We start from the raw sequence: 25,619 nt of genomic DNA, 5'->3' as shown, positions 1-25,619 counted from the left end.
CACCATGAGGTTGATATTTGTGGTTTTGAGTGAAATGTCTCTACAACTATTCAATAGAGAGCCATGAAATTTGGTACAAACATTCATGTTCCCAACAGGATGAATCATAATAACTTTCATGACCCCTTAACCCTTCATCTAGCACCATCAGCAGGTTAAAATTTCAAGTTGTCCAGTACTTTGGTTTATGACTAAATAACTGTAAAACTACCACCTGAACGTGACCCGAAGCATAAACCGCCAACTTTTTTCTACCAGCTGTGTTTACTAAACACACAATAGGCTCAGTGAACTGTGGCAGGGGAGCAACAGGCTGCAGTTTTATTGTGAAATGTGTGCTTATTACAACCTTTATACTACCAACAGGAAAAACAAAAGGGGTAACTTATGTTCTGCTATCGCTCTGGAGCTTGTCTTCTGCTCTTTTGTTGAGGAAATAATTGTTGTTTTAGCTGTGTGTGCTTGGGAGTGGGCTGCTTGTCATTGCGGGGGTGTTTTGTTGTGAAATGTGTAGTGGTTGATGGAGGCAGTGAGCTGTCTAATTAGCTGGAGAGCTAATATCTGTAGGGTCTTTCTACTTGGATAGCACCGTTTTTGTTGTGTTGTTGTGTTGTGTGGTTGTTCAGACATTAGCGGGAGAGAGGCAAGGCACTCGGGAGCGCGCAAAACGTCACATCCGTTGGATTTTCGTGGAAAATCTGGCCCACATCCTTCACATAGAAATCAGTCCACAGGGTATTACCAGCAACCGAGAAAATCAGGGAAGGTCTAATTTTTTACATTACATGACGTACATACCTGTTCACTCATTGGCAATAAAAAACAATCAATATGTGTAAATTGCTTCACAATTCTACATATAGAACCTTTGATGGATTACCAACATTTATATCTGCATTGTTATTTTAACAGAAATGATAAAGCCAAAGGGATTTTTCACAACCTCGCAATCTAAGTTATTATTATTAACAGATTTTAAGTGATCTATACAGATAATAAATAATTTACTATCATAAGGCCATTAAACATAACAACCCTTTATAAAAGGTGCCTTATTAGAAAGTGGTACAGGAATGTTGGTCAGCTCAAAACAAAATCTGTATGTTTGTTTACTGTCATGTTCCTGTCAAAAATGCACCGGTAAAACTGAAATGACACATCTAATGTAGATGCAATCTGTTGAACAGCATCTGTTATAAGAAACATCCTGAAATAATCTAAATTCTGAGTATCTGAGAGTGAGACAGACCCGAAGCTAATATTAATGTGAACATTACTCACAATCTTGTCTGGTCAATCAGAATAAATGCCCCATCCCTGCTGTTGTCGTCCAGCCTTTGCTCCTCAGCCCCCTCACACTAGCGCCCTCATCCATCATCCTGACTGCAGTTAGGAAGGATGGAGCATGCAGAAAAGCTTTGCTGAGGGATTTAATTCTGTTACCTCCAGAGGACATAAATCTCCAACGATCGCCTCCCAGCCTCAGCAGGTGAGATCAAGTTAAACTTCACCCAGAGGAGCCCTTGTCCACTTTTACAAAAGGAGAACAGAAATACAGTGCATCATACCACTATGATTAAACACATGACATATGGGAATTCATAGACATCACTGAGAAAAATAACAATATCTTGACTGAGTCTGGTGAGAATGCTGCACATGTGCATGAGGCTGCTGTGATGAGGCAACAACATACCAGGATGTGAAGCAACTTCCATTCCTCACTTAGAGATTTAGGTTGATGTAAGCCCTTAAGATATCTGAAAGATAAATTACATCCTCACAAAATGAAAGAATTATCTGCTGTACCCAACATGTTTAATATTTAATTTTTCTATGTACTCTTGCATTTCATGGACACACACTATGACACAATGTAATAAGGCACAAAAAATATAGAAATAAGTCCAACTTTGAGCTACATTAGTTTAAAAAAGTTCACATACCATTCCATATCTTCTGCTGATTAGATTGAGGGACTTACTGCAACATTCACAGTTATTTGGATTGGTATATTGATTGTCCTTTAGTAAAAAGGTCAAAGGCTAAGTGCCTTCTCGTGTACAAGCCATATGTTTAAGACATAATGTGATTTCCATTTTGCTGACGGTTCAGTGACGTGCTTCCAGCATCCCCTGTGAGGCAACAATAAATCATGTGTACATGCTTTAACAATGCATGGAGACATATGGAGTTGCTGTTGACCTTCAGAGGAATTGATACCCAGACAGTTGCTGATGAAATTTTCATGCGCAAAAACACTTCTAGTTAGATGCAGCAGGTATGTGGTATCGAGGCTAATTGCCAGCTGGGTCTGATGTACAGTACATGTGACGATGGAGAACATACAGTATTTAAGTGTCTTCCTTTAACAGCATGTTCAAACGGGCATGAAACATGACAGGGAGTGTATTGGCATGATGGAGAGGCTAAGCACTGTGGATCTTCTATTTTTAAAAATGCAGTCTGGTCATTGTATATTTTATTTATATGTGGATTGGCATCCTTAAAAGAGAGCAAGCAGATTCAATTGCCTCCTAGAGGCAAATCAACTTTTATTGCTGAAGAGAGGAGAGGAGGAAATCCTATAGGCTGCTTAGTGCTCTGTTAGACTTCATAGGCAGGTGACTGGGTTTTTCTTTGCAGATGGAGACAACAAAGAAAGGTCACAACAGGCTTCAAAGGACATTATGGTATTTTATCCTGTGCGCTGTCCCAATAGATAAAGAGAGACGGTAAAATCAACACTCACTGTTGCCTCTACTGTAAGTAGAGATGCATCAGCTATTTTTTTCTGGCATGATTGTACATTCATTGCCTAAAAATGTGTTTATTCATCCTATAAATCTACTTTGATGGGATTTATTCTTCAATGTACTCACTCCTTTCGCTCTCTAATTAAAGCCGTACATTACCACAGAGACCTGGTGATCAAAGTTATTAAATATTTATCACGCTTTCAAACGTGACCTTTGCAGGCCAACACGCCATGCAGCCACAGTTGAGCTCACTAGTGTATATTCAAATGACAACCCCCTTCTTCTGCCGAACAGCCCTCTTTCTCTCTCCCTGCCGCAGGAGCCAGGTTATCTTTAGTGCACATTGAATATTTATACAGCAGGTGGCTGGGGAGTCGGTCACTGATCTCTAAGGTGACTTGCTGAGCCTCCGTGGGGGGTGCTGGTGCGTGAGGGTTGGCCTGCGATGAAGTCACATGGGACATATTGTCTCCTCAGTCTTTTTATTCCACTTAGGCAAAGGATTGTGTTTTATGGTTGAATGCCTACCGCAAGCGCTGAGGAAAAGAGTCAATGAGCTATTACAGTGAGTTGTGGTCAAAAAACACAACTCCCAGCATAAAAATCAGGACCAGGATCTAAAAATAGAAGCCACACTATTTGCACACACAAACTGCACAGACTTGAAGAAGCAAAAAATCTTGTTACACTAAAACAGGTACAGTAAAGGGAAATGTTTAGAGTTCAAATGAGCCACATTGCGGTGTTTCAAGCTCAGCTCCTTTGATTTATTCTCTTGAAATACTAGAGGTGAGAGGAGAGGAAGGTAAGACAATGTTCATCATGCACAGGATTCGTGTCTTGGGATGCTCTGAATGCTAATCATGTTGAGATTGAAGTCAGCCTCAATCCATCCTCATTGCTGAGGGACAATTAGAGATGATATTAAAGAAGATGTCAGGATTTAATGATAGCTTTTAAGATATGGCTCCGAGGATTGTATGATTTCTTTAGAGATCACTTGACAATCGCACGTTCTCACACTATTAAAATTCTAAAAAGGCAGAACTTGCACTGTCACTGCTCATGCATAAAGGGTTTTCTTAATGTAGGTTATGACTGCAAAGGCTTTTAATGAGCCCGTTGCTGTCAGAGGGCAATTTCCTCCTTTGAACTGAATTCTTTTTTAATACATTAGTTGCTGATAGACAATAATAACTTAAACAAGCACCTTGGACTTTGAAGAGAACAACCGACGCATAATCTTCTAATGTAGTTGTTTACATTTTGTATTGCATAAACTATACAGAATTGTAAAGCGCCACGACAAAAGTAGGTGATTGAAGAAAACTTTTTTTGGACTGCAGCTGCAAAGACTTGTAAGAATGTGTCCAATAATAAATTAGCAATTTTCAAAAGGCGTGGAGAAACTTTCTGGGCATTGGCATATCATTGTTGCAGCCACAAAGCTGTCCCTGAACTGAATGTGTGAGATAAGTGCTTTTGGAGCACAAACAAACTGAAACAAAAGAACATGAGGTGGAGATTGGTTTAGTAAGTAAGAGAGGGGGAGGAAGCACTTCTGGCGTCCAAGGGCATCATAAACCCAAGCATGTGTCTGCACAACAATGCCAACAGGGGCGCAAATTCTCCACACACTGGGAATCAATTTCACACAGAGAGTGGAGGACTTGGAGAGAGGCGTAACCGAAAGACACTTAAATACTGCATCTTGTGTTATTGGATTTGGAGCCCAGTTTTCAGATTTTTTTTTTTTCTTTGCGCAGTGTCTGCAAGCTGGGGGATCCAGTTGTGAGGAGCCAGCCTGAAAACCTGTGGCCAGCTGAGGAAAAGAGATTGTTCTGGGGGTTTACCTTAGAATACAATTCATGTTATAATGAGTGCTTGAAAATAATAAGAAAAAAAGAACTTTATTTAGCATGGCATACAGTAATGTGCACAAACTTTATAATCTGTGAGCTGTTATACTTACAGGAAAACACTTCAAACAAGTGCTGAAAATAAAAATAACACTTGTGGCCCACATTCAAGCGTAGTCGATAACTGTGAACCAGGTTTGGTTTACAGGTTTGTCACAGTGTGTGAGACAAACCTGTACCACACTTGTTTCTCAAAAAAGCACATGCATATTTTATTGTGAACAACAAATGGAGACATCACATCACCGAGAGGTCCAGCAGGATGATGCAGCAGAAAAGGCACAAATAAACCAAGAGGGAACAGTGAATGGATGCTGAAAATAATATCCTTAAAATAAACTTTTTGTGATCTTTTTAATCTATTTTCGTGTGGGTTTAAATGAGAGGCTAACATTTATGCAATCTGTTAGATTGAGTTTGTCTTCTATTATAGTTTTATATTCTAAAAACAGCTGTAGATACACACGGTTATTTTAGACTGAATAGCCTGCCTGCCATTGATTGATGCTGAAAATCAAAAAATAGCCTCGAGAGATCAATAGAGCTCATTTTCAAAAGCAACTCCTCAAACACCAAATTCAAGTCCCAGACCGGATATTACAGGAACATCGGTGATGCCAGAGGTAACATTAAAGTCAAAGGATTGCCTGAGTCATTACATTATTATAGGGAAAGTCATAGAGGCACATTAAAAAGATTAAAAATACACTTACAAAGAATTAATGAGAACCACAGAGGCACTTTATGAAAATAATAGAGATAGCCTGCCATGCATAGTGAGAAAAGGCCATAGAGACTCTTTTATTTGTGGCATTGATGGTGATTTTGATGAATTTGTTTTCGTAGCTGCTGTTAATTATTGTTGGCTCTTCTGCTCCCCACTGCTGACTACGGCCAAGTTTTTTTTTTTCTTCTTTATTTAATTGAATTCAAAGCATGTGGTAGTAGTGACACGCCCCCTAGTGTTTCATGTCCGCCAGCCTCCTGGAGTTTGATACCCTTGCTCTGCGTCCAGGAGCATCACTGGAGGAATGTGAATGTGGATTTGGATGTCCGCCTCTTGCTGCTTGATTGTTGATGCAGCCCATGGTGATCAGGGTCCATCCCGTCTCTCTTCTGATCTCTGTCCGCTCGGACCTACAATGATAAGCACCGAGAGTGTTTTGGAGAGTGGAGACCAGCCTTACATCCCGCTGCAGCCCCTCAATAACTCACATCTGCCGGGCAAGGCGACGCCGACCGCTGTCTTCATGGACACCGGCAGCCCCAAAGTGACAGCCAACGGGGTGCACGACATAGAGGACCGGATTCTGAGGATCACCGGCTACTACGGCTACAACCCGGGATACTCCAGTCATAGAAGTAAGTGAGAAGATGCAAAAACAAAGTAGAGTGATAGGATCACCAGTGAATGAAAGAAATTCAGTTTTATGTAAATAGATGATGAAAAACACGTGTAGCCTATCAGGGAATTTTATAGCCTACTGATGCAGAAAAAAAAACCCATTAATATTGTTAATGCGGTTGCAGTGGTTTGTGGAAGAAACACAAATCTTCTTCTCTTGCAAATTAGTTTTTAATTTTAATTAGGCCATTGCGAAATCCGCTATTGCAAACTCAGCTAACTGGGTTTTAATTATGGCTATTATGGAGCAGAATGATGTCAATCACTGCCACTATCAGCTGGAGGCAGGGTGGATGCGCCGGTCCATCCATCTCTGAGACACAATATGAGAGAGATAGAGAGAGAGAGAGAGAGAGAGAGAGAGAGAGAGAGAGAGAGAGCGAAGAAATGCAAAAACAAAACACTCAAGCAAGTGTCCTGCACAAATGATGGTGCCATTCTCAAATTCAATTTCAAAGTCGAATGTCTCGACAAGGGCTGGGCGATGTGGACAAAATCAAATATCACGATACTTTTGAGCAAATACCTCAATATCGATATTGCGATAACATTGTAGGGATGACTATTGGTGCTTTCGCAAAATATTTACAAAATGAGATTTCTGATAAATGATCATCAGTCATTTGGATATAATTACCAAGTGGATAAAGGCAAATAATAGAACAGCTAGAACAGCCTGGTAAGTTCAGAAAATTACATCACTTTACTGTAATGCAGCCTTTAAAACCAGGAAAAGACAACACTCACGCCATATTACGATATTACAATATCCAAAATCGAATACGATATCTAGTTTCATATCACAATATCGATATAATATTGATATATTGCCCAACCCTAATCTCAACTGTAGCCTGATGTTTACCAGATCAAATAGCCTACTCATGTTGGTGAAGTCTGCAGATAATCAATTACATGGCAGCCTCACATTACCTTGTTTAAAGTTTAATTTAAAAAAAATCCAATTGACAAATACAGCAGGCTGCAGCTCTCTTTATGTGATGCATGTGACGATCGGCAGTTATCTCCAGACATACTTGAGCTATGGCAGTACTTCAACACATTAAGTTTCTCTATAATTTTTATTATTTTGTCAATGTGGCTTTTGATTGGTGGAGCAATCCTCTGAATTTTGACACAGAGACAATGACTGGGATTGGAGGAGAGAGAGCTGATGATACACTTTGTTCAGTGAAGATTTTTAAAGTGCCAATGGGGTTATAACAGGAGAAAAGAACAATCATTGCAATCCTCTGCGAACAGCCAATCGGTGGTTTTACAAATAGCTTTAAGGTATTAAAACAAGATGTGCAGAGCTTTTTCACAAGGCCTGTTGTGCTCTCAGAGTCTCATTCCTCTGTTACATAATTGGCCTGCTCGCTGTATTGTATCATCACTCTTTACTAAAGAGTGATGAGAAGGAGCTTTTCTCTCCCTAAAGGTAACCGGTCATCTATCTGTAAGCCTCTTGTGATTCAGATGGTGATACACTTCCTCCCAAATGAATTCGACTTGTCACGCAAGCTCCCCAATGTCTCCCTCCGGCTGTTACATAAAAGCTCAACTGCAAATTCATGACTTACATGTCTAGAAGACGATGTACTCTCAAAGTTATGGTGTTCCCACCCAAATCTACTACTGAAAGCTGGCACTACGCATTATTACGGCTGAGTAACAATCCAGTTTTAAATCTCAAAGGAAATGTGACTGTGCAGATTATTCAATCAAGGACAATTCCAACTGAGGCTTTTTCGAATGCTCTCTTTGGGATGAGCTGAGATCACCGCAATGGATTTTTAGATAGAAGCTGAGCAAAAGGAAATGAGCCTGTCTCATTAACTGCCTCCTGTTTATCAGAGGTGTCAGTTGCAGTAGATTAACCGTGAATGCAATCACACACTTTCATTTGAGAATATATCTACTAGTCCAGATTAGTCTGTAGAAAGAATACCTGATTAACGAAGAGCACCCAAAACTTCAAATTGAAAACAGATTGAAAAACTTTAACAATTCCAGGACCTTTGAAACAACATCAGTATTGAATCTCTCGCAGAGTGTATCCAATGCAGGATCTTTGTCTTTGATACCAAAAGTGATAATCAGGCAAATTAAGGGTTCTAGTATCATCTTGTGCCTTCATTTTAGCCTATTAGGTGAAATATAGAAGCCTGTTAACAATAGCCACAAATTGGGATTGAACAAATAATTTCAGCAGGCATATGGACATAGTAAATCTGGCTTAAATATCTCATTCTTTTAGTGACACTTGAATGGCAAGATGTTGTATGTGACTATCAACATATTCATCTTGTTGCCAATCCACAGGCCTGTCTCTCTCCCATCTCATTTCCTGCTGTACATTGTAGCAGAGGAAAATGAAAGATGGGATGTCATCTGTGCTGTAATTTCAGCTATAAGGAGCAGGTGTGGATTGTAAAAGCCTATAAAAGCCAGTGTACCTGTGAGCTGAGAGGTTATTTGATTTGAGAGACATTTCCCATTTTTCTGATGAAATATGCCATCTATACAACTCTGTGTCTCTCGCTCTGTGTCTATCCATCAACTAATTTTTGTGCATGCCAGAGTCAACAGAAGGTATTGCTCAGGGCAGCGCACATGTCACAGTTTTTCCTGCTCGCACAGCTATTAAATATGCTGTTGCTGGTGCTGTCAGAGAGAAGGAGTCTGACTAAATTGCTTATGTACACACAAGACTTCCTGTCAAATTAAATGAACTTTGCTAATTCTTGGGAACAGGAATGTGAAAAGTCACTTCCTTGATTCCTGAAACTGTCACATTCATTTACTCAGTTTTGTTCACACAATTGTAAACTTTGAGTTGGGAGTCACATGTCCCTCAAGCTGGCGAGTATCATTTTCCATAAAGTGTAGGACAAAGGAGCACGTAAATAGAACACTGGGCTCATCCTGCCAAGCCTATGGGGTAATGATATATTTAGTAAGATCGTGTTGCCAGTTTGTTATTGCCATTTGCCATCTGTGTAGAATTAGAAAATGCCTCTGAGGGGGATTGTGGACTACATTTGGTGACAAGGTTTAGGCTGTAATACATACATACAGTATGGTTATGATATAATGGTCTTTTTCCTGTTGCACCACTTTAGGTAGATACAAAAATGTGCACAAGGGGAAATTGAAATGAAATTGACTTTAAATCAGAAGAAGAATGGACAGCACATTCTAACCACTTGGCTTCTGTAGGAGCAGACAACAATAGTGTGCACTAAATGCTTCCTCAGCATCTCCCAGAAAACCATTACGATGATGTTGGGTATCTTGCTTTGAATAGCTAATTTAGAAAAGGGCAAGTCTCTTGTGCTGGCACTGTCCCTGCTGGGTAAATAGATATGGTGTAGGAGAAATGACAGGTACTTGTAGTGGCAGTTCCACTCAGAGTTGTGCCTGTGGTGTTCACCGCTGGCATCACAGCAAGACAACATCAGACACAGGCACTCAGAGGAAAATTATGAAGGAAGGGCAATAAAGGCAAACATTTATAACCATGCAGTTTGTTGTGTGCACTTCAATCCACAGAGAAAGTATGGAGAGATATACAAAGAATATAGACATGCCTTTTAATTCATTCTTGTACTTATTAGTAATTCACCACTCATAGCCAGTGTTAACACCAGGTGAAATTTCACTTCCTTCCTCAGAACATTCAGTATGTGGCTGTACTTATTTTGGACTGTCCGGTTCCCATGCCTGCTCACTCGGAGCTATTTTTAACTAGCCTAGCATCTAATGGGATATGAGCTTTGCCTGAATGACTCCTGGAGTGCTACATTCTCCTGGGAATCGGCAAAAACACTCTCCATGTAGTCTAATGGGTGCAATATTTCTTCACAGGAGTTACAGAACTGCTGACTTGTACTCGTGCCACTGTGCTGTTGGCCACATTTTGTAGTACTGTGTGTCAGATGACTAAATATTTTGGCTGGCCCCAGCAATTTGTCTCACGGTTGAGGGATTTTTCCTGTGAGGAAACTTCTGTAATCCAAAAGTAATGTTACATAATATAACAGCACAACATGTGTAAGGTTTGTAATGGTTTTTCCATTATACTGGACACTGATCAGCAGCAACTGTCTTGTCAGCTGCCTAGCAGTGCCCTCATGTGGTCTGTAAATGCAACATCAACAATAAACTGACCTTCCATAGCCACCAGTAAAATGCCAGACAGTAAATGTCACTACTTATTACTTTATCTATAATCACTACCTCCATGTGTAAATCAAACATTTTTACACCTCAACTCATTGTGTCTTGCAGGTCAAGACAAGACAGAGCATCCAAAATATAATTGTTTCAATTTAGTACCCATGAAAAATGGTCATTTTGAACTTGTTCAACTGCCATTCCCCCGTAAAAAGTACTTATAATCCTCTACATATCTGGGCTAAGTTGAAGGGTCATTTAATCCAAATCAATACGAATAATTTTTTTTCACTTACTCAGACTTTGATATGTGTGTCCCTCAGATTTCTCCTGCCTCCCTAAATCAAATGGGGGTGACAGGAATTTAAGTTATAGTGCTCAAATATATTAAAAATGGCACTTGAAGAACTCAATAACAACTTGTCTTTTTTGATGCTGGATTACCAACTGGGCAAAGTGGGCAACTGCACTGGTACACAAGAAACGAAAGGGCTTGAAAAGCCCCAGGTTGACTTTGTGTCAATAGTTTTTGTTTTTTTGATTAATTGCAAATGTGTTAAAGAATTTTGACCTCTAAATCACAGTATAAACTAAGATAGGTCTTGCATTATTATGTATCAAAATCTAGATTTAAAACTTTTTTTTTTTTGGACACAGGTAAGGCCAGGTAGTACTTCAGCATAGGAGTAAATAGTAAAGCTTGAAGGAGGAGGACTACACACAGACTAGACTTTATTCAATGCTGAATCAAAGCATTTCATTTCATCTTACGCCTTCATCAGGGGCCAAACGGAATAATGGGTGGAAAACAACTTTTTATACATTTTAAAACAACACGTAAAGCTTCCTATAGGATAGTTACATGATTCTGTCATCAAGTCATTATATAATTATAATATCATCAAAGATAAATAATGGCTGTAAATTAGCTTGTAAGGAAACACCTCAAGTCCAGCTCTTCACTCAGTGCATGGGCCAATAGCGTTTTTAATTTATGTATCAAAAATGCTTCACATGTCAAAAGCAACAGATCCACATTGTCACCTCACTTATATAAATGATGCTGCCATTTATACTCTGTTGTACAATAAGGGCTCAACAGCAAATTTTTGCCCTGGGCCCCCTAACAGGTAAATCTGGCCATGGTCTTTCCATTGATGTCCCAATCACTGAGGATGATCCTCAGGCCACACTGTGGACAGAACCACTTTCTACAGAAGAAACAGACCCCATGAAAACTGTCTAGAGTGACGTCTGTGATTTTATCCTTAGAAACTGGAACAATATTCCTGATTCATTGCTGTTTTTACATGTTTTGACTTTGAGTACCACAAATAAAATTCCATTTGCTTCTATTGTTTTGTGGTGATGGCCAAAGAGCAGCAGATGTCTTGCTAGAAAATCGTGCCTACATGGCAAAACACCAAAGGAATAAATGAGAAATGTTTTCTTTTGAATTTGAGTGAATTGACCCCTAAAGGGTCTTTTTCTTTTTAAAGGGAAATCTGTGCCTATGTCCGTGTCCATGCTACTGTAATGCAGTCCATCCTATTCACCACTAGGTGTCCCCATCTTCCATTGTTCCAACTCCTTTGATGACATGAGGTCAAGTGAGCAGAGACACATCTGACAGTCAGCACTTCACTCAGTGGCTATCTAGTCCCTTTTACAGCTAAAATTAGCCGCAGGTATCATTCATACGCCTTTCTCTCATCCCTCATCCCTCTTCTTTGCTCCTGGTCCTTGTCGAGATTTGATGAGTGACAGAGAGGCGCTAAACACAAAGAACCAGGCACCATATAACTGAGGAGTATTGGCAAATCTAAATGACAAAAGAGCCTGAATGGGTTTAGTGCGTCAGTGCATGGGAGAACAGCTGTTGCTATGGAGGTAAAGAGGGGGGACACTTTACTATTTTGTGCTTTGATCTGTGATGCAACAGCATGATTGTCTGATGTACACTTGGTTGCCAGTTTAATTGGTCACCTAGCTAGGTTATAGGGGGTTATAATGGGCAGTTTTTGTTTAAACTTTTGTTGGAGAGCTGTTGATGGAGGCTGTAGTTTCTGGTGCTGTTGAATTTTAATGTTATACTGGGAGGTGTACAGTTCTTTGTGTTGGATGTCATGGTGTTGGGCTGCAAAACAGAAAACTGAGTGATGAATACTGATGTGAAAGAAACCAAACAATGCATGCAAGTAAACTTAAACTAGTATAAAAAGAGAGAAACAATCTCCTGCAAACTTTCAGTGCTTGGTCCAATATTTGAAATTGAACTGAGGCCTCCTGTGGTGCCTTTGCTCAAGGTATTTCTCTTAATCTGATAGTGATTAGCATCCTGGGCTCTGCTGACTGCATTGTTTTTCTGTCCCCTCCCTGTCTAGCTTTTGGCTCCACTCATCAGCAGGGCTATTTTTAAGTTTAACCCTCCTAGTCTCAAGGGATCCATACCCCCAGCTCATCCCCTACTTACACCTGACCAAACATTAGTTTCATGCCAAGCTTGCATCACACACTTAATGAACAAACACTTTAAACAAGGCTCATTCTCATGACATTATTTTATGCATTTGCATTAGTGCTGCGCTCATTCAGTCACATTGAGTGACCATGGGAAATAAGTGTGCTTGCACCGTGGCAATGTCCTAAAAAATGACAACAGAGTGTGTCCCCAGTATTGAATTCTGCATGCTAAACAAATAAATCATCATGGTATTATTGGAACATGGCCCTGCATTTTTTCCATTTTAACAACCAGCCAAACAATAACTGTGTTTTCTCTTCTCTCTCAGCCTGAAGAATGCACAGAGAAGTACTCTGACCTGCAATGCTCTCTATTGCAGTGCCAGAACTTTGGCTGATGACCATAAGAGTGAAGAGAGAGATGAAAAGGGAAGAATTCAGGGTGATACTGATATAATTAGAGAGATCCTGGAGCAAATATGACTATAAAATAGACCCGCAGCTCATTTATAGCTAACTATATTCTTAATTGACTAACTTAGACAAAGGGACTTTGCACTTACTGTACTGCTTGTTTACTTGAATGGTTTCTCTTTGTGAGGTCACTATTGTCTTTTCAGTTGGCTTGTATTAACATCAGTGGTGTAAGAATAAGCATAGCATAGCATAAGTTATATTAAGATTATATTACAGACTACAAAGCCTCGTATGTCTGACTGCATACACTGAACACTGATACATCGCTGATATAAAGGCCCAAGCAATATTTAGGTCCATTAAAACTTCAGGAAGATAAACCACAGCTAGAGATAGAATGACCAGAGGGCTTTCCTTTCGATGGAAAGTCCTGACCACAGTCCCAAGGGTGAATCACACGGGCCAGACGGACCCTTCTCATGTCTACACTGGCTGCTGGTGGGAGGGTATGCTGTAAAAGTGATGGAAAAAGTATTGAAATTTCATTCAAGTAGCATCATCACAATATTTGTTCTTGTCAAGAGTTAGATGAGAGGATTGATACAAGTGAGAGCGGTGTTTATATTCTCATCTAATTCTTGGCAAGAAAAGAAATAAGCATAGTTCCCAAAATGTCACACTAGGGTTTTGGTAATCAGTGATGGTTGATTAGGATTGAAGCTCTGTAACTTCCATGTTATTATGGATGAATGAATGTAGGACTTCCTACAAGCATGTCACATTTCTAAGTATCAAGTTATTAATTTATTTCAGTTCTTTATTGTTATGTTGCAGGTGCTGATAGGTCTACTACTGTTGGCTAGTTTAAACTATAACAATGCAGCTTTTACACGAGTAATGAGAGTAATGATATAAAACCTCATACAGTGAAAATAGTCCAGTTTTGTACAAACATCTTAAATTTTACTGAAGTACAGTACTTGTATTGAGTAAATGCGTCTTTGTACCTCTGCTGTGAGGGGGAGATCTCTGGTGCAAAATATATATATATATTGATATGTCCTGTGGCAAAGCACATGATGAAACCAGGGGGAAACAATCATAGACTGTGTTTCTTGGTTTTTGTACCAAGAAAAGTGAGTCCCTGTCAGTAACAGATAACCAGGTTCCAGGGGATGGATTATTGATTTAAAAGTTGAATATGTAGTGTGTGAGGTGTAAACCTTACACTAATCTTTTTAAATATTCGTTGTATCACTGTCTTGTACTGTATATGCCATCTGTGGAAGATGGAAATACAGTGTCAGAAGCATATTGTAGTAGTGAAGTGTGGATGTGTAATAGCGATGTGAGGACCATGTGGGCAGAGATCTCCTTATCTCTCCTCTAAACACTGAGAGCGCTACATACATAGGACTGTCATGTCTTTGGGATATTTATGTATTTTTCACAGCTCAACTGATTGATGTTGCAGTGGTAAAGGCAACAGGAGAGAGCTCTACAAATATTCTGATTCTCAAGGAGTAGTGAAGAGCAGGAGATGTGCCAAGAAGAGAGAGAGTCATTGGAAGACAGAGGATGAGAGTATATAGTGAGAGACAGGGGAAGGATAGAGTGAGAAGCCTGGTCAGGTAGAAAGGGGAGGAGAGGTAGGAGGTAAGAGGGAGGAGGAAACGAGAGGGCAGCAGCTGATGCAGCATAATTAGCCAGGGCTGCTTGGTTACCTTCCAAACAAAGCTGCTGATTTGTGGAGCAAAAGAAGAGGAGGGGAAAAGCGAGTGAGACAGAGAGAAAAGAGGAGGGGGAGGATAGAAAGAGATGAGGGGTGTGATTGCGCCATGCCACACACACTTGAAGCTCAGTCTCCCTTGGAGACAGTGGCAGTGCTGGATCACGGCATGACAGTGCAACAGTAAAGTCTCCACTTCACTGCACTTCCACTGAGCTATCTCCACTGAGCTGTGTCACTATCCAGACAGACAGAGAGAGACTAAGAGAGAGAGAGAGAGAGAGAGAGTGAGAGAGTGAGAGAGAAGCAAAGCGTAAGCACCAGTACAGCGAAAACGCTGGGCTGGAGAGGAACGGAGAGTCAGAACTGGAGTGCTGGGAAGAAGACAGAAGAGTTGACAGAGATCTAAGAGGAGGGGAGCAATCAAGAGCGTGGAGAAGAAGCGGAGGAGTCAGGATGCACGGAGCTAGCAGGAGGAGCTGCTGAGCGTGCAGCAGCAGCAGCAGCAGCCCAGGCACACATACTGACACACACACACACATACACACACACACACACACACACACACACATACACACACTTCCCAGGGAAGGACAGTGTGTTGTGCACCCAGTGGAGGATGAAGAAGCACTCAGCCCGAGTGGCTCCTCTCAGCTCGTACAGCACTCAGGTCCTGACCTGCCCCATCTCTGAAGGTAAACTACAAGAACCAGAGAGGGCCAAGACGCCATTTATATTATATGTTTTATACTTTATATGTATGTTTTTGCATGAACTGATGTATTGGCCTTTATAACGCTAAACTAACAGCGATAGGTTGTTTGAAACTATTCAGCACATTTATTTTTATTGCCAGCATTTACAAGTGACAACATATTATTTCCCATAAGGCATCATGTGCACTGAAGTGTCATAAAGAGTGTGCAGGTACTCATATGAAATACAGATAATATGTAGGAGGTATGTGCTAATTAGGTCTGTGTGCTGCATTGACTTTGAACATGTAAAATCAGAAAAATATGATCTCAGAAAAATCAGCAACGGACTAGTTTTCCTCAGGACTATGTGACAGTTAAACTCTGGATGATGTAAACTAATTTGTATCATTCTGCACTGCATTCAGAGATTCCTGCAGGCAGAGTTGAGAAGCTAAATGTGTTGACAGGAAGTGTAGTAGCAGCAGCATATGCTTGGTTGTTTCTGGCTGCCCTGTGTGGCCCAGCACTGATGTCAGAGAAAAAACAGGCCCAAGTCAGCTGCTTCCACATCTGTTCATTCTGTTCACCTGTCCTTCCCTCATCTGATTGGGTATTTCTACTCTCAACTCTTCAACATATTATATCTATAAGAACCTTGAACTTCATCTAAATCCCTCCACCTTTTATGTCTGTAACAGAGATTTAAGTGAGATACCGCTAATCACCTTTTCATCAGTATCATCATCACCGTGCCACGTCTTCTGACCTAATTTAGATAAAGACTTAAAGCTGTTTGACCTATAGTAAGCCTGCCTAACATTGCTGACGGGTCTGTGAGCTTCGTATTGGATTCAGCAGGGGTCCATCCATCAATGTCACTGGCATGCAGCGTCAGTGGCGGGGATAAAACACAGGATGGATTGAAATGTGAGGTTTGAGCAGCATACTGCGTCACACAGAGTGGATAAGCTCCTTTAATGGGTGCCAGTTGTGAATGATGCTATGCAGCGCTGTGATTTCTGTAATGAAATGGCACAATGCTAGCGCTTTGAAATATTCCTTTTTAAGCCATTGTGAGTGAGTCAGCTACTGCTTGTATGAATATAAACATTTCTATTCAGTTCTTAAGTGCTAAATATAATATTATATAGCCTAAATGTAACCTTAAAAAGCTTCTTTATATCATGACTATGGATTGTTGTTTGGTGGCGGTGACACAAATTTAGTCATATACTTGAGCTGATTCTTGAGCTGATTTTCTAACTAAACATTTTGATGTATTTGTTGGAAGTCTACATTTAAACTCTCAGGCATTTATTCTTTAATGTAATGACATTTTAAGTCCAAAATCTACTGTAAAGTTAAGCAGTAATCCTGAATGTTACCTACCAAAACGGATCATCTTTATTTAAGAGGAAAATAAATATGCTCCAAATCATTTGTGACAGCTGGTGCTCAATGAAGAAGTCTAAATACTTGAAGACTACTAATCTTTGGTTACTCTGAGATGACTGAAATGGACCTCAAATAGTACTTTTTCTGCTTTATTGAAGTATTTTAGTGCAATACTGTGCTGTTATGCTGTCTATAGCAGGGATTATTTTTTTGTCTGCAACTTTTTTAGCAAGAATGTTTGTCAGCAATAACAATGTCTGCTATGGGAATACAATTTTGGCCACAAGAGCTGCTTTTTTGAGGCAGGGGAATAGTAGAGTTATAATATTACTGCATCTTGGCATTAGATCAGCCTGTAGTGGCTTTTACCTCCAGACAGAAGTGCCGATATCCAAAACTAAAAGGTTTTGTCTGTGCTATGAAACAGGAACCATCTTGCTCTGTGGATGAAGAGAAGCAGACATGAAGAAAGAAAATGAATTAAAAAAAAGGTGCTTCTCTCTGAAAGAAATATAAGATCTCAGTTTTCCAGCTAGCAACCACCCAGCTCATTAGGTTGATTAAGAATCCTGGCTGTGACAGGATGTAATTAAACCAAATCCCTCGGTGATCCTGTAGAAAAGAAACGGTATCGTGTTGAACATTTTGCTTTCACTACTTAGAATAGATCTACTCCCAGCTGGGATATAATGTAAGGTGAAAGATTTTATCTGAGATTTTCATCTGAGAGATGTTTGAGGTGATATTCACAGTCTGTAATGCACTCTACTGAACTGAAACAGAACTTTGACTTAATCGGTGGGAGTCATTGCCACTTTTACACTTTAAGGACACTAAAGGTTTTTATTGTCATTTATAGTCTGAGGGATCTTTGGCTTTTGTTTCAAACACTGTAGGTGTGAACTGAAGCTGTGCAGTGTGGGCAGACTCAAGGCCAGTGCTACACTAACACAGTGGTGGAAAGTAAAGTATATTTACATAAATACTCTAAATAAGTACAGTTTTGTGGTGCTTGTACATTACTTGAGTATTTCCATTTTATGCTACTTTATACTTCTTCTCAACTACTATTTTTAGTTACTATTTTGCTATTTTTAGACTTTTTAGTTATAGTTATTGGTTACTTTTCAGATTAAGATTTTACATTTTAAAAAATATGACACACTTAAAATACAACATATTAATAATTAAACCAGTGGTTTCCAAACTTTTTGGATTGTTACCCTTTACAAAAAAGCAGTGTCTGCTTCAAATGCCTATGAGGTGTTAGCAGTTCCCCAAAGAGACATTTCCCCTCTAAACATCGCACATGGTTTCATTTCAGAAACTGTTCAAATGATCCAATTTTTCACCAAAAATCTACATCAATATTTATGTATCAGAACTTCTTTCATCTCTTTCATCTCATCATTCATTAATCATCTAACCCCACCGGACTTTTCCCTCTAAACTTCTCAGAATAAGTGTTTGAGGTCCCTCAAAAGTAGATTTTTAAAATTTTTTTTTTTTAGAGAAGTCCAAAGATATGAATATAAATGTTTGTGGCAGAAGTTTGCTGTTTTCATTTCTACAACCTCATTAATCATCTGACAACCCTTCAGATTTATCTTGTGACCCTTTGGAGGGGGCCAGAGGTTGGCAAGAAATGGACTAATCTACCTAATTGTATATAAAGAAGTTAAAAATACTTCCTGCTCAAGCTACAGCAGTAAAATGGTACTTATGCATTGATGCATCAGTATCACCAATCTAGTAATGTAATATATAATACTCACATGGGCCAAGTACTTGTGTTTGACTCTCCAATCTGTGACTTTATATTCATCATTCTTACTCGGGTATGATAGACATGGCCAACACTTAACTTTAATACTTACTTACTTGGTGCCAGCAATGATCTCATGCATTCATTAAGCTTATAAAGTATGTTTGACTGGACTGTTGAGTTCAATTCTGCATGAAATTGTCTTGAAGGATTAAAGTGACCCTCCTGTTAGGGAAACCATTTAACTTGATGAAAAGTTTGGTAGCATTTCTCCTCTCTGTGTCCAGTAAACAGGGTGGATACACACACAGTAGATGTGTCTGTATGTGTTTGTTCATGAGATGGTTCAACGTGGCATCTCACTACACCAAAAAGGTTTTTTGAAGAGAAGAAAGGGTTATTTACTTGAACTGTAAGTGCAATCCATCTAAATTAGACATGTCAGTGAGGTTACATACTCCCATTGATTGCTTGACTTCCTGCTGAGGTCCCTTAGATGCACCATTAGATGCAATAATGAGATGCCTTGCTACTGTAGAGGGAGATACTACTGGTACAACTTAAGCGCTAGTGGCTGTAGCCATGGTGGAAATGGCAGAGCTTCACGTGCTGAGCTAGCAAAGAGTGCACAGGCAGCAAACACCCAGCACATGTCATCTTTTATTCCTGTCCTGGTGTAAATTGATCACACTGTTGAAAGGTAAAGAACGGATCTAAGCTCTCTCCGGAAATGCTCACACACACACAGCACTTTTCATATTATACAGCACAGTTAAGGTTCAGAGGCCGTTCACTACCGCAGTCCATTAAGGCACTGGGCCAGATTTTCTAAATCTATCTATCTATCTATCTATCTATCTATCTATCTATCTATCTATCTATCTATCTATCTATCTATGTCAGTTATACTGTATGTGTGTAATTTTGGTGACAGTACAATTAGTTTGGTGATAATTTTACCCAGTTACTCCATAAAAGTCTCATTTCATGTTCCATTAAATCCCAAAGGAACCATTTCTATTGCAGGATTGTGCAAACAGTCAAAACAGAGGCTGCCATGAGCACCAAGGTTGACATGACTTTCTTGTGGAATGTCATGTGGTTAGGTTTACTCTTGCTTTCGAGGCATCAGGTTTCTGTGCGCACCTGAATACAACGGGTGTACAGTGCGTGCCGCTTCATGGGGCGGCAAAGCTATTTATGACATGCACAGCCACAATGCTAACCCAACACATTTTTAACAAAGCCTTACCTTATGCATTAGTGCCTTTACAGCAAGAAACACCAGCTGTGGTAGTGAACACTGAGGACGATTGATCAATAAATGCTTATCTGATGGATCTTAGCCAGGAAATCATAGGCTACATTGTAGTGTATACACAGCAATACAAAAAATAGAGTATGTAAAGTGTGGACATCAGATGTTTAAAGAAAAGACATTTGAAGTTAAAATCTAAGTAAAGTAAAATTTTAGAGGCAAATAGTTTTACATTTATGGCTTTCTGTTCTCATTAGCTTTGCATTTTCTTTCTTCTTCTTGTCTCCCACCAGGAGAGGATGGTTCAGAGTCTCATGCAGAGACACCAGGCAGCGAGACCAGCGGAGAGAGCCGGTCCTACCAGACATGCACCAACACAGCTCTGAAGGTGCTGGGTGGTCTGCTGATGGTGCTGTGTGTCTCCTCCTCCTGGGTGGGTACCACTCAGGTGGTCAAGCTGACCTTCCAGTCGTTCTCTTGTCCTTTCTTTATCTCTTGGTTCAGCAGCAACTGGAACATCCTCTTCTTCCCCATCTACTACTCGGGACATGTGGTCACCACAAGGGAGAAGCAGACGCCCATCCAGAAATTCAGGTAGCTTTCCCACTGAATATATTTGATTTCAAGAAAAGGTGAAAGATCTATAGTATCATAACCAAACACAAAACTGAAAAGTGGTGTTTCATTGCCCTCTCTGGTTGAAAGTTTCAAGTCTGTTGCACCTTTAACCACACCCGACAGTGAGGTCATGGTGTACAAGGAGCAATGTGAGACATTTAACCACTGGAGGTCAGCAAAAACAAGATTTACAACTGCTGTGAAGTTGCTTTGTAAGAAAAGTAAAATATCTGACCAATTGGATTGGACCCTTCAAGCTTTTTTCAATAGAATATGAATACATGTCAAGGAAGGGCTAAAACAGTGAGAAGACATATAAATCTTTTCCACATTTATTTTACCATGGTGGAATAAAAACAAAATAATAAATTGACATTCATGTGGTTGTGTAGTTGTGTTTATGTTAGGAAAAATAAAGACAGACAGAACATCAGAGAAGAGAACCACACTTAGATCAAGGTTCTCCCCACTCTAAACTCTGTAGCTCAAGTAGAAAAAGACTTAATATTAACTCTGTCAATCAGGTTACAAATTTACTGTAAAAGTCCTACAAATGGCCCTGAGAGCCCATGCTTCTCTTTACACTCAATCAGAAAAAGTTCAAACCATCCAAGAGGAACCAAACAACTAAGCAATCAACATGTCCATCTTTAGAGCATTGTTCTCATGATGGCAAGGCTACAAGACATTTTTCCAAGTAAAAAACCGGTTGACTTGACATCCATGGTTTGTTCTCTCTAACAGGGAGTGTAGCAAGCTCTTTGGGGAGGATGGAATGACGCTCAAGCTTTTTGTCAAGAGGACAGCACCCTTCTCAATCCTGTGGACGCTGACAAGCTACCTGTACCTTTTGGCCTTGAAGAAGCTGACCGCCACTGATGTCTCTGCCCTTTACTGCTGCCACAAGGCCTTTGTCTTTCTCTTGTCCTGGATTGTCCTCAAGGACCGGTTCATGGGTGTTCGGGTCTGTATGAGAACATTACTAAATGATGCAGATTATATTTTTTCTTACTTCTGTTGGGAACTGTTGGCTCTTAATCTCTTGTTTTAGATTGTGGCAGCCATAATGGCCATCACGGGTATTGTCATGATGGCTTATGCTGACGGTTTCCATGGTGATTCCTTTGTGGGTGTAGCATTAGCTGTGGGCTCAGCCTCAACATCGGCTCTTTATAAGGTTAGACCATATTAAAGTTTGACTCGTGTGATTGCATTTGCTTTGGATTTAGGTCACTTGTGTAAATTGGGAGTTTAATTTTGTCTCCTTGGCATGCAGGTGCTGTTCAAGATGTTCCTGGGCAGTGCCAACCTTGGAGAAGTGGCTCATTTCCTTTCCACCATGGGCTTCTTCAACCTCATTTTCATCTCATGTGTGCCCCTCATCCTCTACTTCACCAAGGTGGAGTACTGGGGCTCACTCTCCTCACTGCCTTGGGGATACATGTGTGGACTGGCAGGACTGTGGCTGGGTGAGAGCGAGGATCATGATTACACCATTTTTTGAATTCATTTTACGGCTGCATCTATTTCGTTATTTCAACTATTGATCAATTTGCCAATTATTTTATTGATCAATGGATTTTTTTGGTCTATAAAACACAAGAAAACACTGAGAAACACCTGTCGCAATTTCCCAGAGCCCAAGATGACTTGTTTAAATTGCTTGTTTTGTCTGACCAACAGTCTAAAACCCAAAGATATAGTAGACTGATTTAGTTGACTATTAAAACAAGAGCAAGAGTCTACAGCCATGCTAGTGACTCTGTGAGGCTGTGTACTTAGGCACAGAGGTGCTTTGAGTTCAATACTAACGTCAGCAGGCTAACATGCTTACAGAGACAATGCTAACATGCTGATGAATAGCAGGTATAACATTTACCATGTTCAACATCTTAGTTTAGTGTATTAGCATGCTAACATTTGCTAATTAGCACCACCAAAGTTATTCCAACATGAATGTTTCCACTGAATTTCATGACAATTGGGACCATTCAACCAACGTTGCCATTCCTACAGCTGCTCCACTAGTATGCCTAAAAACCTGAAAAAAAAAACGAACATTTGAGAAGCAGGTACATTTTGGCATTTTTGATGAAGAAAATGATTTATTTATTTTTGTTGCTGATTAATTTTTGTCTGTCACCTAGTCAATTAATCAACTAATAATTTCAGCTCTAATTCATTTGTACTTTTAAACCTCTTTCATGCCTTTTACAGTGTTCAACATCCTGGTTCATGTTGGTGTGGTGCTGACGTACCCCATTCTCATCTCCATAGGAACACTGCTCAGTGTGCCGGGCAATGCAGGTGGGGTTTCTTTATGTGGTTCAAGTATTGCCTGCCATTTACTGATTATTATTTCTTGATGATTACAGTGTAAATTAATAGGATTGTGAAAATGCGAGTAAATGGCCACACATACTGTGGTTTTGTATTGAGAGGTCAGCACTTAGGACCACTGTGGCAAACAGATTACGCAGCAAGTCTGCCTCTCTCGTCCTGGAAACCCAATCATCAATGTGCCTCAACAGTCCCTGCAACTATTCTCTCGCTGAGGGAGGATCAGGTTGCCAAGGCGACACTAAATGCCTGCAGACGAGTTCTTTTCTTTAACCATGATGGACTGTATGAAGGTCAGTGGGTTACAGCAACCTGCCCCAGAGCTGCAGACCTCAAAGACACAGAGGATAAAGTGGATCGCTTGTGCTGATTATAAGCCGCATTTGCTTCACTCATCCCCTACAGCTGCAGTGTCCTGTGGTTTATCTTACTTTCTGTAATTAATCTCAATTTGTTTTTGTTTCTATCCCACTCTCATTCCCTGTCCTGCTGCCTGGCTCCCTCTTTTGTTCCTCTCTTCCTTTGTTCCTGTAGCCGTAGATGTTTTGAAACATGAGGTGATCTTCAGTGTGGTGCGCCTGGCAGCCACCTGCATCATCTGCCTGGGCTTCTTGCTCCTGCTGCTGCCAGAGGAGTGGGACTCAGTCACCCTGCGCTTTCTGGCCAACATAGCAGACAAGAAGTCCGAGGAACATGGGGAGGAGCTCACAGAGTCCAGTGTCCACACTCGAAGCCGCAGTCGAGCCAATGGCACTGTCTCCATTCCCTTGGCGTGACAATACTGAACTCCTATGTAAGCCTCTGTTAACCAGTCTTGAAGCCCTGTCTGCTCATATTCCTCTACTGCCAATCCAGGAGGTGAGGCGGGATGACCGGTCCACATGGACTCTCTATCAGGAAGACAGGAAGGATTGTCTTGAACTTTTAAACACAGACCTTTAATGGAGACTCAACACTGTCTCCATCAGTTCACTACAGGAGGGAAATAGAGAACTTTTATGGATTTTGCAGATTGAAAGGGTGGAAAGTGTTATTTACTTTCTTGAAATACTTACCATGCTCAGTCCTGTCCCTCGCACGCACCCAAACCAAGAGCTGACTGGCCTCCCCTGACCTGCTCTGTGGACTGTATTCTGTGAATATAAATATTGGCAGGGCCAGTTTGGTTCAACCTTATATGTATTTATGATATTTATTTAGAGTTGTATCAATAAGAGTATTAATTTCAAGTCTTATTGAATAGTATTATATACAAGAATGACAATTATACTATGCGTAATGTACAGGTTCTTTTGGTTTTGTAATAAAAGACTTAAAACCCACATTTATCACAGTATGTTACCAGTTTAACTGATGCACACATGAATGCAGCTAAGTTATTTATCAAAATATTGGAACATCTTTAGATTTCTCAGTCATTGCTCTGTTGCCCAAATCAGCATCAACAAGGATGCAAACAATGCTGATGATGTTGGTAAAGCTTTACAGGTTCTTCCTATTAAACTAGATTGACTTCCTGTCATCTACACACTGTAGCTCTGCAAAGATGGTCCATAAGAAAAAAAAAGAAAGGAAACCTCAACAGTACAGGGATCTGTCTTCCAGGATAGACACACATGCAATAGGTGTCATATATACATTGTTTAGTCGACAAAAATAGCCAAAGTAAAATTACAACATCACATATATTATCATTCTGTTTCTTAAGAACTGAAAACATTTCAAGCAGAGTGTTAAAACAAATTATAGTTTTTACATAGACTAACTCTAGTTTTTCAGCATATTTTATAGGCTTTATAGTATTTTTTAGACCTTATATATTTAAATATTACTATTTTTACACAATTGATTAAATAAAAAGGTAAACTATTTCCTCACCAGAATTGAATTCCTAGTGGTGTGGAGAAAGCTTTGAGACAGCTTCATGCTGGGCAGGACAATTTACAGACAATATAATGGAAGAGTTAATACATACAACAATACATATTTTTATGATATCATTCATATTGTCAGGGTGGACTCAATATTTCAAAAATCTTGGCTACAGCACTGCTTTCCCTTTTCCATATGAATTTGCTCTCCCACCTAAACATGGAAACATAACAAATACTTCTTGACCATATGACTTAATGCTTGCCAAGACACAGATTTTGATGTTTAAGTGTAGGTTTAAGGTGTTTTCACTATTTTTTTTCACTGAAAATGTGGGAACAACCCTCTAGAATAAGGTATAAGAGCCAAACCATTGTTGTGTCAATCATACTTGTACCATGGCTAAGTGTTTTTTATCAGACCTAAGTGGAATGGTATATACAATATTAGTAATCTGTAGAGTGCATTGCATTGATTTAGTAGGAATGACTTTGCAGAATTCTCCTTGCTATAATATATTATGCAATGCTTCTCTGTGCTGCACTTACCTGTCATGTGCTGACACACACACACACACACACTGAGGAAGATTGAGAATAATTGTTTCTAATATAATTTATCCTCTTTCACAGATACACAAAATCTGTGGTAATAATGCATGCTTATCTGCCTGGCGATGGAAAAAGACCATGGGACATGTTTTGCCTGTAGAGCATAACACTGTGATAGGCACTTGTCAAAATTACTTCCTAGTGTCACATAACATGGTGGTGAAATTAAATTTTAGTCCAAATGGTTCTAT

General features: G+C 39.9%; 1 protein-coding gene across 2 annotated transcripts; it reads left to right on the top strand.

The window, feature by feature from the left end:
- Positions 1 to 5,362: 5,362 nt before the first annotated feature.
- On the top strand, positions 5,363 to 24,269 carry slc35f4 (solute carrier family 35 member F4). Of its 2 annotated transcripts, none has more exons than XM_067614701.1 (7): positions 5,363 to 6,040; positions 20,281 to 20,581; positions 21,350 to 21,569; positions 21,657 to 21,782; positions 21,882 to 22,074; positions 22,823 to 22,912; positions 23,480 to 24,269. In XM_067614701.1, the coding sequence occupies exons 1-7, from the start codon at positions 5,716 to 5,718 to the stop codon at positions 23,719 to 23,721; spliced, it is 1,497 nt and encodes a 498-aa protein (XP_067470802.1). In that variant the 5' UTR covers positions 5,363 to 5,715; the 3' UTR covers positions 23,722 to 24,269. The 2 variants fall into 2 exon arrangements, with proteins under 2 accessions (XP_067470802.1, XP_067470803.1); XM_067614702.1 differs by lacking the exon at positions 5,363 to 6,040 and adding an exon at positions 14,891 to 15,566.
- Positions 24,270 to 25,619: the final 1,350 nt, after the last annotated feature.

This window comes from Thunnus thynnus, chromosome 16 (genome assembly GCF_963924715.1).
Source record: "Thunnus thynnus chromosome 16, fThuThy2.1, whole genome shotgun sequence".
Lineage (NCBI taxonomy): Eukaryota > Metazoa > Chordata > Actinopteri > Scombriformes > Scombridae > Thunnus > Thunnus thynnus.
Note: the sequence above shows the minus strand (reverse complement) of the source record. Positions and strands in the feature narration are given on the sequence as shown.

Bases quoted from the DNA above. Each gene is read 5' to 3' on its own strand.
- slc35f4 (XM_067614701.1), top strand. From the start codon at position 5,716: ATGTGGATTTGGATGTCCGCCTCTTGCTGCTTGATTGTTGATGCAGCC. The intron at 6,041-20,280 runs GTAAGTGAGAAG...GTCTCCCACCAG, and splicing joins GGGATACTCCAGTCATAGAA to GAGAGGATGGTTCAGAGTCT. The intron at 21,783-21,881 runs GTTAGACCATAT...CTTGGCATGCAG, and splicing joins CAACATCGGCTCTTTATAAG to GTGCTGTTCAAGATGTTCCT.